This window comes from Tupaia chinensis, unplaced genomic scaffold, assembly GCF_000334495.1.
Source record: "Tupaia chinensis unplaced genomic scaffold, TupChi_1.0 Scaffold000187_1, whole genome shotgun sequence".
Taxonomy (NCBI): domain Eukaryota; kingdom Metazoa; phylum Chordata; class Mammalia; order Scandentia; family Tupaiidae; genus Tupaia; species Tupaia belangeri.
The window spans coordinates 5,046,553-5,061,278 of NW_006159662.1; the positions used below are offsets into that span (position 1 = coordinate 5,046,553).

Genomic DNA, 14,726 nt, shown 5'->3' on the forward strand with positions numbered 1-14,726 from the left:
TTTTTTTTTTTTCAGGTTTTTGCCATGGAGCACTGTGCTTGCCAGAGACAGACAGAGAGGGAAAGTGAGACATCACCCCTGGGGGGCGGGGGGGGATGGCCATGCCATAATCCACTTTCCTCCCAGGATTTTGGGCACACACATATTTGTGCCTGGCATGATTTTCAAGCCGCTGGGTCTGGGACCCAAACCATGGTTTGGCCATGTGAGAATCCAGCACCTTCACCATCAGCACCACTTTTTGGCCCCTTGTGATTTTTTTCCCTAAGTTTTTTTGCCATAGGGCATGTTTGCTCACCGGAGAAACAGAGACAGAGAGGAAAAGTGAACCCCTCGGCCCCCATCCTCCTCCATTGTACTCTTAGGATTCTGAGTATGCATGCACATGCACCATCACAAGTTTAAGCCACTGGATCTGGGACTCAAGTCGTAGTCCACCATGTGGGAGTCCAGCACCTTATTCATTATACGATCTGCCAACCCCCTGGTATGATTTTCAAGCCATCAGGTCCAGGACTCGAACCGTCATTGACCATGTGGGAGTCCAGTGCCTTCTCCACCAGGCCACCCAGTGTGTGTGACAGGGATGCGGTGTGGGGTGGGGGTGGTGAGCATAATTTGTTTAAATAATTATTTAATTTTATTTATTCATTCATTTATTTAAATTTGACCAGAGAGGGACAGAGAGAGAGATAGAAGGTGAGAAAGCAAGCCACCAGGTCTAGGAATCGAATTGTGGTCAGTTATGTGGGAATGTCCAGCACCTTAGCCACCACACCACCTGCTGGTCCCAATTTTTTAATGGAAACAATAAAGAGTTTTAAGTAGAAGTAACCTCCTTCCACCTCCTTCCCCCCACCCCATTTTTTTAAGCCAAAGCTAGGACCGTAGGCACATGTCACCACTTTTTTTGGGGGAGGGGGGAGGGAGGTTTTCACCATAGGGCGTGTGCGCTCGCCAAATAGAGAGAAACATAGAGACAGAAAGCAAGAAATCACCCCCCAGGGGGGATGGTCACGCCACAATCCCTTCTCCTCCATTCTCCTCTCGGGATCTTGGGCACGCACACACACATGGCCGGCATGAGTTTTAAGCCACCAGGTCTGTGATGCGAACTGCGGTCGACTACATGGGAGTCCAGTGACATTACGCTAACTGCTGGTTCCCCATGTCACCACTTTTAGCCCATCAGGGGCCTGGAATCAAACCCTAGTCTCCCTTGTAACCTCTGCCTGCCAATCAGCAGTGTCTAGGAAGTGCTACCACGGTTGAGCCCCAGTCTATTTTAATTTCTGACCAAAGAAGTGTTCTGTAAGCAGAGTATTACTGCCCTAAAGCTTTAGCATTCTGAGGTCAAGGTAAAGGAGAGTGTGCTGATTGGACCTCACTCAGTCTGTTCAGTGTGTCACATTAAGTGGTTTTACTCCTAGGGGATGATGGAACTAACAAAGAAGCCACAAGCACAGGAAAGTTGAACCAGGAGAATGAGCACATCTACAACCTGTGGTGTTCCGGTCGAGTATGCTGTGAGGGCATGCTTATTCAGTTGAGGGTAAGTAGGGAACTCTTCGTGCAGTCCATAGAGGAGCACTTCAAAGTATGTGGGAAAATGGAATTAAAATCCAAGTTTATTTGGACCAGCAGATGGCATAATGGTTATGTTGGACTCCCACATAGTCGGCTGCAGTTCGAGTCCTGGACCCAGTGCCTTAAAACTCATGCCAGGCGTGTGTGCATGTGTGCCCAAGATCCCAAGAGGATAGAGGAGAAGGGATTGTGACATGGTCATCCACGCAAGGGATGATTTCTTACTTCCTATCTCTCTGTCTCTCCAGCAAGTGCACACGCCCTACAGCAAAAATCTCTCAAAAATAAATAAATAAATAAATCCATTTATTTTGGTGCCAAAAACATTTGAAACCTGTGCATAGTTTTTTCATAATATTCATTTCCCGTGAACTTCTTTTTTGAAAGAGAGATTTTTGTCATAGGGCATGCGCACTTGCTGGAGAGACAGACAGAAAGTAAGAAATCACGTCCCGGGGCGATAGTTATGCCACAATCCCTTTGCCTCCATTCTCTTGGGATCCTGGGCATACACACATACAGGCGCAGTGTGAATTTTAAGCCACCAGTCTAAGACTCGAACCACTGTTGACTATGTCCAGCGACATAAACATTATGCCGTCTGCTGGTCCTGCCCGTGAACTTTTTTTTTGGAGAGATTTTCGCTATAGGGCGCATGCGCTCACCAGACAGACAGACAGAGAGAGACATTAGAGACAGAAAGCAAGAAATCCCCCCCCAGAGGGGATGGTCATGCCGCAATCCCTTCTCCTCCATTCTCCTCTCGGGATCTTGGGCACGCACGCACACGCGCCCGGCGTGAGTTTTAAGCCACTGGGTCCGGGATGCGAACCGCAGTCGACTATGTGGGAGTCCAACGACATAGCCATTACGCTAACTGCTGGTTCCCCTGCCCATGAACTCTTTAAAATTCCTCCTATCCTTAATTTTTTTTTCCAGCTGTCATTATGACTCTCTAAGTTCAGTGTCTTGTTTCTTCAAGTTTTACTTCAAATGAAATATACTGGCAAATGGGTTATAGAGTATATTCAATGAAGCATTTGAATCTCCTACCATGGTCCTTTATAGTAAGAAGAAGTTGTACCTGCATTAACTCACTTCTCTTTTTTCAGTTCCTCAAGAGACAAGACTTACTGAATGTCCTGGCCCGGATGATGAGACCAGTGAGTGATCAAGTGGTATGTACTCTTCCTGCTGGTCTTCTGTGTACACACTGAATTAAAAAAAGAAAAAAGTTTAAATTCCATTTGTTACTATTTTTAATTTTACCAGAGAGAAAGAGAAAGTGAGAAAGGAAGGTGCCAAGTCTAGGACTCAAACCGTGGTCAGCCATGTAGGAATCCAGTGCCTTTAACCACTATACCACCTGCCAGCCCCCACATTGAATTTTTCACTTCTCAGAGCATATTCCATTTTTGCCTGGATGGCCAGAAATTGACCCTTAGACAGGTCATCATCTTCCACTCAATGTACAACTGCTGGAGGCCTTTTGAGTTTCCAGAGTTCTCTGGAACTTGGGATCCTCTTCTCAAGGTCACTCTGGTTGTTGGCAGAATTTAGTTCCTGTGGTCGCAGGCCCCCATTTTCTTGCTAGCCGTCAACTGCAAACCACTCGCAGATTTTAGAGTTCACCTCAGGTCCTTACCACCTGCCTACCCTGTTTACATAAGCCTTTTTACATCTGGACTCTCTCTTTAAGTAAAGCCCAGGCGTTTTTAAGGGCTTGCTTGATAAGGTGGGTAAACCCAGACACTGTTTTTTTGGTTAATTCAAAGTCAACTGATCAGGGACCTTTTGGCATATAATTATGGGAATGCTATCCTATCATATTCACAAATCCCACTCACTTAAGTGGGAGAGTATGTTCACCAAGGGGCAGGAATCTTAGTGACTATTTAGAAATCTGCCTACTACAGAACCTAACAGGTGATCTTTTTGTTCGTTCTTTAAAGCAAATAAAAGTAACCATGAATGATGAAGACATGGATACTTATGTGTTTGCCGTCGGCACACGGAAAGCCTTGGTGCGACTGCAGAAGGAGATGCAAGATCTGGTATGTCACGTTGTCCGAATTCACATATATGCTGTTCGACTTCATTGCAAAGGATAATTAAGTATTTCAAAGCATTGAAATAAGTCAAGGGTCAGCTGTGGCCTGGTGGTCAAAGTTGCTGGATTCCACATGACTAACCATGCAGTTTGATTCTTGGACCCAGCAGCTTGGAAACCATGCCAGGTGCATGTGTGTGCCCAAAATTCAAAGACGAGGGGAGAAATGGAGAAGGGATTCTTGCATGCATATGTCCCATGGGGGTTGCTTTCTCACTTTCCTTCTCTCTCTCTCCTGCAAGTGCATGTGTCCTCTGGCAAAATTTTAAAAGTAAGAAGTCAGTACATATTCTTCTGGGGGGAAAAAAACTTCATGCATAATAAAATGCCATGTCTTATTCAATTACTTCTTCTAGAGTGAGTTTTGTAGTGATAAACCTAAGTCTGGAGCAAAGTATGGACTGCCAGACTCTTTGGCTATCCTTTCAGAGATGGGAGAAGTCACAGAAGGAATGATGGATACAAAGGTAAGTGTAATGGAAGACATAATTTACTAGATTTTGGCATTTATAGGGCACTCTCCTTAAAAGTCATGCCATTCAAGTTCTTCATTTTACACCAATACACTAGTTACATATTCCTTTCCCACACAGATATTAAAATACCTTTTTTTTAAAGCAGTAGAGTAATTTTCAAGACTTTCATTAGTTGAGATGTTCTTGCTAAATCAAGAACATATTGTTCCTGGGATTCTTGAAGACTGAGGTTTTAAAAAAAGAGATGCACTGTGCTTTCACTATTCAGCTAGTGTGGAAGAGAGGGTGTGGAGCTATTTCTCTCGATTGGTCAGAGATCTCAATGCCAGTTCAAGGTGATGTGTTTGTAAAGAATCTCCTAAAATTACTTTAGATTCATCTTCATGCTTTCATTCTTGCTTAACATTATTATTTTGAGTCATACTTTTAGATGCTCAATAAGAAATTTAATATTGGTGTGACTAAAGAAGGCTACTGGTTCCATTTTAGAGAGGTTCCTTTTTAAATTTAATTTATCTTTATGAAAAAAGGAAAATGTTTCAAACTTTACTTTTAAACAATAATTTTATTTATTTATTTATTTTTCAGATGGTTCACTTTCTTACACACTACGCTGACAAGATTGAATCTGTTCATTTTTCAGACCAGTTCTCTGGTCCGAAAATTATGCAAGAGTACGTATGAGATAAAGTACTGAAGTTAATTTTCATCACTAGTTTTCTGTATTGAAACATAGAAAGGTGCTTCTGCAGTTTCCCTTACCCAGTGAGTGAGGGACATCAGTGACAGGCCTCCAAGTGTTCCATTTTTCTGGCTGCATGCTTCATAAGACGTCATTGAATACCCACGGGAGACAGACAGATGAGCCCACCCCAGCCTCATTTGCCTGTCCCTTTTTGTTCACACCATCCACTCTTTGAGGTACATAAGAAGCTTTGCAGCATGGTTGATACCAAGAAAATGCAATTGCTAATACCTTTTTTCATTGTAATCTCGATATTTCTTCTCTCTCTTTTTTCTTTTTAGTATGTGACATTACTTTGTGATGTTTGACTGTATTTGATTGATTGCAAGTTTTTTTTTTAAGAATTACTTAATTTTATTTATTATCATCATTATTGTTTGTTTAATTTGACCAGAGAGAGAGAAAAAGAAAGGGAAAGAAGGAAAGCAAGCCTCCAGGTGCAGGTCTTGAACCATGGTTGGCCATGTGGGAGTCCCACCTCTTAACCACTATACCACCTACTGGTCCCCATCTGTGCTTTTTTATCTTGTTTTGTTTTGTTTTGTTTTGTTTTGAGACGTTTTTGCTACAGAGCACATGCACTCGCCAGAAAGACAGAGACAGACAGAGAGACAGAAAGCGAGAAATCAACCCCCCAGTGGGGATGGCCATGCTGCAATCCCTTCTCCATTCTCCTCTTGTCTTGGGGTCTTGGGCACATGCAGTCATGCATATGCACCCAGTGTGAGTTTAAGCCACTAGGTCTGGGACTCGAACTGCGGTTGACTATGTGGGAGTTCAGTGACATAGCCATTATGCTATCTGCTGGTCTCCCGTCTGTGTTTTTTAATTTATGGACTTTTCTGACTTTCTTCTTTGAGTAATTGGGTGATGACGTACTTTCCTAGCACATTATCCAATGCCTTCAGTGCCTAGAGAGTTTCTGCTTAATCATAATATTATTCAGATAAACATTCCAGGGCTCTTGAATTTGTTCTTGGAATCCACATATCTCAGGAGAGCATAATTAAGTTTATTCTGACCTAAATTTTTAGTTAAAGCCTGTAAAGTTAAATACAGTTAAAAGGCAGGCTGTATTTTAGTTGTGTGTCAAGATCACTCAAGTCCTTCAGCTTCTCCATTATATTTGCATTATCCCATGCCTTGCTCAATAATGACATTAGGAACAAAGTACCTCATTGTAGCATTCATTGAGCCTTTTATATGTGGGAGGGAAGGCAATTAAGAGTCAGATATTACTAAGGCAAGCAAATGGTGTGGTGGTTAAGGCTGGATCCCACATGGCCCACTCACAGTTCTAGTCCCCCTCCCTCCCTTTATTTTAGGAATATAGCTTAGAACTTGAACGTAAAACAGAAAATTCCATGAAAATAAGCAAATATGTAAAATATGAACCATTTAGGCTCATTTCTGGCTCTCTAGGTAAGATGGAATACATCTTGCCAGGAAGGGACATCACTGGAGGTGTACAAGTGTAGGCTAGAGATCGCTTAGACATATATTCATCAGCTAGGTGAGAGGACCTTTATAAGATGACCTTCTAAAGCTCCTTCAGGTTTTAAAATTTTATTTGACTGGGGGAGGCCACATCAAATGTATTCGATTGGTTATTTGCAGATACGTGTTCATGTTCGTGAACTGGGTGACTGTGTCATGTGCCATAATAGCCTTTTCTTTTATGACAGGGAAGGTCAGCCTTTAAAGCTGCCTGACACCAAGAGAACACTATTGTTTACATTTAATGGTAAGTGTTCTGGGACCTGTCTGGGGTCTAGTTTTCTGAGATTATTTTAAGTAGAGTATTATTCTCTCCTAAGTGATAACTATAAAATCACACTAAAATAACCCCCTCTAACTCCCTCTCTGATTTTTTTTTTTTTTTTTTTTGGAGAGATTTTCACTGTAGGGTGCGTGCGCTCACCAGACAGACAGAGAGAGAAATAGAGACAGAAAGCGAGAAATCACCCCCCAGGGGGGATGGTCACGCCGCAATCCCTTTTCCTCCATTCTCCTCTCGGGATCTTGGGCACGCACGCCCACGCGCCCGGCGTGAGTTTTAAGCCGCCGGGTCCGGGACACGAACCGCGGTTGACTACGTGGGAGGCCAGCGACATAGCCATTACGCTAACTGCTGGTTCCCACCCCCTCTCTGCTTTTTAATTTCCAAGTTTGTTCAAGAAAAGAATCTCTTATATATTTTAATTTCTGTTTTCGGCTGCATTTTAATTGCCTAAGAAACTAGGAGAAAGGTTTCCATTAATAGGGAGTCCAGCGTCCTTAAACACCACGCCACCTGTTGGCCCCACCATTAATATATTTTTAAAAAGAAAATTGGGGGAACCAGCAGTTAGCGTAATGGCTATGTAGCTGGACTCCCACGTAGTCGACCGTGGTTCGCGTCCTGGACCCGGTGGCTTAAAACTCATGCCCAGGTGCGTGTGCATGCGTGCCCAAGATCCCGAGAGGAGAATGGAGGAGAAGGGATTGCGGCGTGACCATCCCCCCTGGGGGGTGATTTCTTGCTTTCTGTCTCTATGTCTCTCTTTCTGTCTGTCTGGCGAGCACGTGCCCTATAGCGGGGGGAAAAAAAAAACTCTCCAAAAAAAGAGAAAAAAAGAAAATTGGGTGGTAGTGCTACCAGTAACTCAGTAGGAAAATGACTTTGTTTTCCAGTGCCAGGCTCAGGTAACACCTACCCAAAGGATATGGAGGCTCTGCTACCCCTGATGAACATGGTGATTTATTCTATTGATAAAGCCAAAAAGTTCCGACTCAACAGAGAAGTAAGATCCAAAGCCTTTATTCTAAAACCTTTTGTTGTTGTGTTTTCCCCTGAAGGGTGGGGGGAGAGAGCTAATAATGATTTCAGTGGCTGAATCCTTGCCAGTTGACTTGAAAGTGCCAAATGGGAGTAATTTTATGAAAGAATGCTGACTAGGATTGCTTCTGTTGGATAGAAATGGATTTCTTTTTGTTAGTTTGTTTTTAAGAATTATTTTACTTAACTTTATTCATTTATTTTAATTTGACCAGAGAGTGACAGAATGAGAAAGAGAAGTGGGGAAGGTAGTGAGAAAGCAAGCCACCAGGTCCGGGACTCGAAACACAGTCGGCCATGTTGGAATCCAGCGCCCCAACCACCATGCCACCAGCTGACCCCTAGAAGTAGATTTCTTATGAAACAATGGATTTCTTTATTTCTTGGGGAAAGGGCAAACAAAAAGCAGATAAGAACCGTGCCCGAGTAGAAGAGAACTTCTTGAAGCTGACACATGTGCAAAGACAGGAAGCTGCACAGTCTCGACGTGAGGAGAAGAAAAGAGCAGAGAAGGAGCGAATCATGAATGAAGAAGACCCTGAGAAACAGCGCAGGCTGGAGGTAAGACAAACTTTTCTTACCACTGGGGTCAGGCTGAGATTCACTAGGGTGCTTATTTATGCCGTATGGGATGTTAAGGTAATTTTATGTAGAAATGTACACAGGCTATAAAAGCTTAGCATTTTCTTGGCGTTTGGGACATCTTGTCCATTGATGACACTGTAAATATTGATAGTCCTTCCTATTCAAACCACACTACATTGTGAACGTGGAAAGTGACCTGAACTACCCTGCTTTTCCTACACAATCTCTTTCTGAAATTTCCACTGTCTGTTTTACATGCAAAATACTTGGTGTGGTAGAAAGAAATTAGTAATTTTAATAAAAGCCATCACATGAGCCTTATGGTCTAAATAAATTTATTATAAAATTTCAAATTTGATTATAGAAATTAGAGAATTTGAATACTTTTATTTGTAATTTTGTTTTCTACTTTTTATAAAACTAGAATTTATAAATCACCCTTTGAAATGTAGTTTGTTACACTATAAAGAACTGCATATGCTGTCTGCCTTCCTCTTCTGTATTTTCTCAATTTTATACTGATCAAGGAGTATACTTCTTTTTTTAATTATTTATTTTTAATTTATTTTTTTTTAATTTGCTATAGCACATGTGTGCTCACCAGAGAGAGAGCGAGAGAGAGAAAGCCTGAAAGCAAGCCATCATGTCTAGAACTCAGACTGCGGTCGGTCATGTGGTATAGTCCAGCACTGACTTGAAAGTGCCAAATGGGAGTAATTTTATGAAAGAATGCTGACTAGGATTGCTTCTGTTGGATAGAAATGGATTTCTTTTTGTTAGTTTGTTTTTAAGAATTATTTTACTTAACTTTATTCATTTATTTTAATTTGTCTAGAGATACTCACACACAGAAAGAGAAGTGGGGAAGGTAGTGAGAAAGCAAGCCACCAGGTCCGGGACTCGAAACACAGTCGGCCATGTTGGAATCCAGCGCCCCAACCACCATGCCACCAGCTGACCCCTAGAAGTAGATTTCTTATGAAACAATGGATTTCTTTATTTCTTGGGGAAAGGGCAAACAAAAAGCAGATAAGAACCGTGCCCGAGTAGAAGAGAACTTCTTGAAGCTGACACATGTGCAAAGACAGGAAGCTGCACAGTCTCGACGTGAGGAGAAGAAAAGAGCAGAGAAGGAGCGAATCATGAATGAAGAAGACCCTGAGAAACAGCGCAGGCTGGAGGTAAGACAAACTTTTCTTACCACTGGGGTCAGGCTGAGATTCACTAGGGTGCTTATTTATGCCGTATGGGATGTTAAGGTAATTTTATGTAGAAATGTACACAGGCTATAAAAGCTTAGCATTTTCTTGGCGTTTGGGACATCTTGTCCATTGATGACACTGTAAATATTGATAGTCCTTCCTATTCAAACCACACTACATTGTGAACGTGGAAAGTGACCTGAACTACCCTGCTTTTCCTACACAATCTCTTTCTGAAATTTCCACTGTCTGTTTTACATGCAAAATACTTGGTGTGGTAGAAAGAAATTAGTAATTTTAATAAAAGCCATCACATGAGCCTTATGGTCTAAATAAATTTATTATAAAATTTCAAATTTGATTATAGAAATGAGAGAATTTGAATACTTTTATTTGTAATTTTGTTTTCTACTTTTTATAAAACTAGAATTTATAAATCACCCTTTGAAATGTAGTTTGTTACACTATAAAGAACTGCATATGCTGTCTGCCTTCCTCTTCTGTATTTTCTCAATTTTATACTGATCAAGGAGTATACTTCTTTTTTTAATTATTTATTTTTAATTTATTTTTTTTTAATTTGCTATAGCACATGTGTGCTCACCAGAGAGAGAGCGAGAGAGAGAAAGCCTGAAAGCAAGCCATCATGTCTAGAACTCAGACTGCGGTCGGTCATGTGGTATAGTCCAGCACCTTAACCACCTTGCCACCTACTGGTCCCAAGAAGTATATTTCTCAGGACATTTCTGCCCCAGTCCCCTAAAAAAAAAATGAAGTTTGAGAGTGCAGCTAAAATAAAATTTATTCAGATGTGACCATGATGACCAACAGTGAAGTTATTCTTTGACTTGACCTATAAAGCTTCCGTTAATACCATAATAACTTGAAGTTTCTTACTCTTTTATATAACCTAATTACTGAAGAAAAATAAAAATTCCCAGTTGAACATTATGAATGAAAGTATTGTGCTCAGGTTATGTTGGGTCTGTTGATGAGGGATTCACAGTGAGTAAACCTGGTCAAGCAAGATCCTTAAGGTTTTTCTGAACTGAAGTACAAATCCTTAGCAGACTCACATAAATGGTATGGTAAATGTTGGGGTAGTGTTTTGGGGGCATAGGAAAATCAAAGCAGAATGATAAAGTCTAGTTAAATTGAGTGGTTCATTTCTTTCTAAATTGAGATTTTAGTTACCTTTGCTTCATTTCAAGTTAGTTTGTCATTCACCATAGGTCTTAGCAAATACTTTTTTTTTTTTTTTGAGAGATTTTCGCTATAGGGCGCGTGCGCTCGCCAGACAGAGAGAGACATAGAGACAGAAAGCGAGAAAATAACCCCCCCAGGGGGATGGTCACGCCGCAATCCCTTCTCCTCCATTCTCCTCTCGGGATCTTGGGCACGCATGCACACGCGCCCGGCGTGAGTTTTAAGCCACCGGGTCCGGGATGCAAACCGCAGTCGACTACGTGGGAGTCCAGCAACATAGCCATTACGCTAACTGCTGGTTCCCTTAGCAAATACTTTTTATAATTATCTTCTAGAATGTTATTTATAGTACGAGCCTAAGTTTTTTAATAATAACATAGGCAATATTCTCGTTTTGATATTTTGTAACATGTGCGTATATCTTAGTTTGGATTCTTTCTCTCTCTCTGCCTTTCTCCCTCATTCTTTCCTATTTTCTTTTTATAGGAAGCTGCTTTGAGGCGTGAGCAAAAGAAGTTGGAGAAGAAGCAAATGAAAATGAAACAAATCAAAGTGAAAGCCATGTAAAGTCATCCCAGTGTTCCGAGTCCTAATGCCTACCTGTAAGCCCTGAATTCACAAGAAACTTAAAAAACATCAATTCATTTTTTTCATCTAAAAGTTCAGACACTCCTGCCATTTTAAAAACCCTTATTTCACTATCTATTCCGCTTTGGGTATGGAATTTTACAGAGGTTGTAGGTATAGTGAAAGGGCTCTGTTTTAGTAATTTTATTCCAGATAATAAAATTATTTTGATTATTTTATAAAAGGAATGATACATGATATCTGTATAGTTTAAAATATTGTAAAAATTATAACATGAATCATCAGTGCTTTTAGTGCTTTGATGTTGGAAAAATATCATGACATTTATAGATAGAGAATTAGATTATTCCTTTTTGTTTAAAGTAGGCAGTTGAAATGGCTGTGAAGACTGACTAAGCCACAGTTCCACAAATAACCATTGGAATTGCACAATAAATATTGCTTGGTGTTTTCTTCTGTGTCTACATTAAACTTGTGAAAAGGTAAAATTTAGAACACTATATGTGGTAACAAAATTTCAGGGACTCAAAACATAATGCTGCGTATGTTTTATAGGTGGGAGTTGCTGATGATAGTATTATAGGAAACTTACAGGTGTTAGGGTCCTGATGTGCACATGGAAAAATCTAGGGATAAGTAGTACAAGAGCATAGTTTTCTCTGTGTTTGATTCCATGAACTAATGACAATGTGAATGCTATATTTTAAGTGGCTGTTTATGTTTATTTTTCCTGAGTAACAGATGCATGAAAAATCAACACTTGACCTGGATCAGATCCTTGGTCTATGTGGGGTCACCAGTGTTTTCCTCCTTGGTTGCTGCAACCTCGTGGATATTCTTGGAGAAGCTGTGCTCTCTGTGTTATGGCTGTGTGCCTTTGCTTCTCCCTCTGCTTTTATCTTCCATGGTTGAGGCTGGGTATGTTCTTTCACAGAAACAGCCATGAATAATTATAAATATACTTTTTACAATGAGCTTTCCCAAAGTATCGGGAGTTTTTTCTGCTTCTTAAGGAAGAAACTCTTAGGGGAGAGGCCCATCTGTCTGCACGAGCACTTAGCTTGTTCAGATCTCTGCATTTTATAAATGCTTCCTACTGAGAAAGCATTTTTTAAGTCACTGCTTGTACCAGATAATTTTTGCTGGGAATGGGAAAGGGTTGGGTTTTTGGTGGGAGAGGGGTGGTGGGTTTTTTTGTTGATGCTTTATGTGCAGGTCTGTTTTGAGGCAATAAGTTGCCATGAAAACAGCACGTGCCGCTGCGTTTGTAAACGCATGGAAACTTTTCACGTGGGTTTTTCTTTAGGTTAATACAGAGATGTGTAAACCGGGAGATACAAATGTAATATTTTTTAACAATTCATGAAGTTAAGTTATTAAAATAACAAAAATAACAAAATTTAATTATCTTAATGCTATATAATTCTAGAATTAGCCTTGTTTTACAAGCCTTTAAAATACATTTTAGAAATAAAAGTTGGTATGCTTAGCTATCTTTTGAGTAATAAAAGCTTTCTTAAGAGTTCCACACATTGGGATCATGGCAGCTAATTTTGTAATTTAAACATTCATATGAACTACCTATGGATATATATTAAAGTGATTGACAAAAATCTCAGAGTGCCGCCTTGACTTTTCTGGAATTGTTCTATAAGAATGGATATCTATAGGAAAGTTCTTTCTATTTGGTAAAAGCACTGATATGCTTTTCTTTCAAAAGAGTTGATCTCAGGCTGGCCCTGTAGCTTAGTGGTTAAAGGAGCTAGATCCCACATAGCTGACTGCAGTTCAAATCCTCACTCAACATGTCCAAAACATGCCAAGTGTGGGACAGCAGGTGGCATGGTGGTTAAGGTGTAGGATGCCACTTGGCCTTCTGAGCAGTTCAATTCCAGACTGGTGGCTTGAAAAACATGGCCAGGCACATGTGCATGCATGCCCCAAATCCCAACAGAATACTGAAATGGGAAAGAGATTGCAGCATACACACCCTCTGGAAGTTAATAGCAAATTTGGATATTTGTCTTATGCACATTTTTCTTAACCTGTAGCTATATCAAGTAGCAAAGCTGTAGTAAAGGTGTAATTAAAGCCAGTTTTCTGATCCCAGAACAAACCCTAAACTTGTGGTCAGACCAGGTGCTATCCTTGTGTTTTATTAAGTCTGGTTTTTTTCTGGAGAGGTTTTTGCTATGGCGTGTGTGCGCTCACCAGAAAGACAGAGAGAAAGCAAGAAATCACCTCCCAGGGGGATGGGCACGCACGCACACGCACCCAGCATGAGTCAGAGCCACTGGGTCCGGGACTCAAACTGTGGTGGACTACATGGGAATCCAGCAACATAGCCATTATACCAGCTGCTAGTCCCAAAGTCTTTATTATTGTTATTATTAAATATTTATTTTAATTCCACTTGTTACCATTATTTTTTAATTTGATCAGAGAGAGACAGAGAGAGAAAGGGAAATCAAGAAGGCAAGCTGCCAGGTCCAGGAATTGAACTGTGGTTGGCCATGTGGGAATCCAGCACCTTTAACCACCATGACACCTACCAGCCCCAATAAGTCTTTTCTTGGTCCACCAATCGTCATTATTTTCTCTCCCCTTTCTAAGACGAGTGCTTGGAAGACCATTATTAGACAATACATACAAAGTGTTTTGAGATATAAATACTCTATAAGTTAAATAATCCTATTCAACTATTTTGACGTTTACACATTGTCCTATACTTCTCACTTGGGTGTTCTTACAGACAATCGGTTTTACCTTTGGCAGTTAATTCATATGGTATCTTGAAGAGGCCAAGTGTTCGTAGTTTAAACTGGATAACTCAGAGTTGAAAACAGGGTCTTCATCCATTTTTATTCCTCCCAAGTTTCAAGGCAGTTTCAGAAAACTGGCCATCAAGGGCAAGTCCCAACCCTCAGGAATATGTGGAAAGTTTTAGAGGGCTTGATTCTTAGGGCTCATAACAAGTCAAAAGCAAAGCAGGAGAAGACATACTTTACAAACTGAAAGTTCACCTTTATCACACCATTTGTCCTAAGTTATCTGGATTAGTATGTGGAAGGCCCTATCACAAGGAAAACTAAAATAGCAGAATGTGGGCTAAAAGATTCTCTGCTTTTTGTGGGCAGTCATGAAGTTGATAAGAGCTTTTAGCCTTTTTGGACTGTAGATTGCGACATCCAGTTAGAAAATGATGTAGCGGGGCCGGCGGGTAGTTAAAGGCACTGGATTCCTATGGTTGACCATGCTTGGAGTCCCAGACCTGGCAGCTTGCTTTCTCCCTTTCCCTTTCTCTGTCTCTCTCTGGTCAAGTTAAAAAATAATAACATCTGGCATTAAATAAACAAATGATTCTTTTTTTTTAAAAAATGTAGCTACTGGGCTCCTAGGTATTGGTAGA

General features: G+C 40.8%; 1 protein-coding gene and 1 long non-coding RNA gene across 3 annotated transcripts in view; one reads left to right on the forward strand and one right to left on the reverse strand.

Moving 5' to 3' along the window:
- The window catches only part of CCDC47 (coiled-coil domain containing 47), a 23,587-nt gene extending 11,421 nt beyond the window's left edge, over positions 1-12,166 (forward strand). The window contains exons 5-12 of the mRNA XM_006146805.3: positions 2,700-2,765; positions 3,540-3,641; positions 4,054-4,164; positions 4,762-4,847; positions 6,604-6,662; positions 7,592-7,701; positions 8,130-8,297; positions 11,216-12,166. Coding sequence (XP_006146867.1) covers positions 2,700-2,765; positions 3,540-3,641; positions 4,054-4,164; positions 4,762-4,847; positions 6,604-6,662; positions 7,592-7,701; positions 8,130-8,297; positions 11,216-11,296 — 783 coding nt within the window. The 3' untranslated portion in view covers positions 11,297-12,166. The remainder of the gene's footprint in view (positions 1-2,699; positions 2,766-3,539; positions 3,642-4,053; positions 4,165-4,761; positions 4,848-6,603; positions 6,663-7,591; positions 7,702-8,129; positions 8,298-11,215) is intronic.
- LOC102475874 (uncharacterized) overlaps positions 1-14,726 on the reverse strand; it is a 67,156-nt gene that overhangs the window by 21,821 nt on the left and 30,609 nt on the right. The window contains exon 4 of one of the 2 annotated variants that reach the window (XR_001370247.2): positions 2,722-2,800. The exons of the other annotated variant lie outside the window; for it this stretch is intronic. This is a non-coding gene — a long non-coding RNA (uncharacterized LOC102475874). Of the gene's footprint in view, positions 1-2,721; positions 2,801-14,726 lie in introns of those variants that run through there. 2 annotated transcript variants of the gene reach the window in all.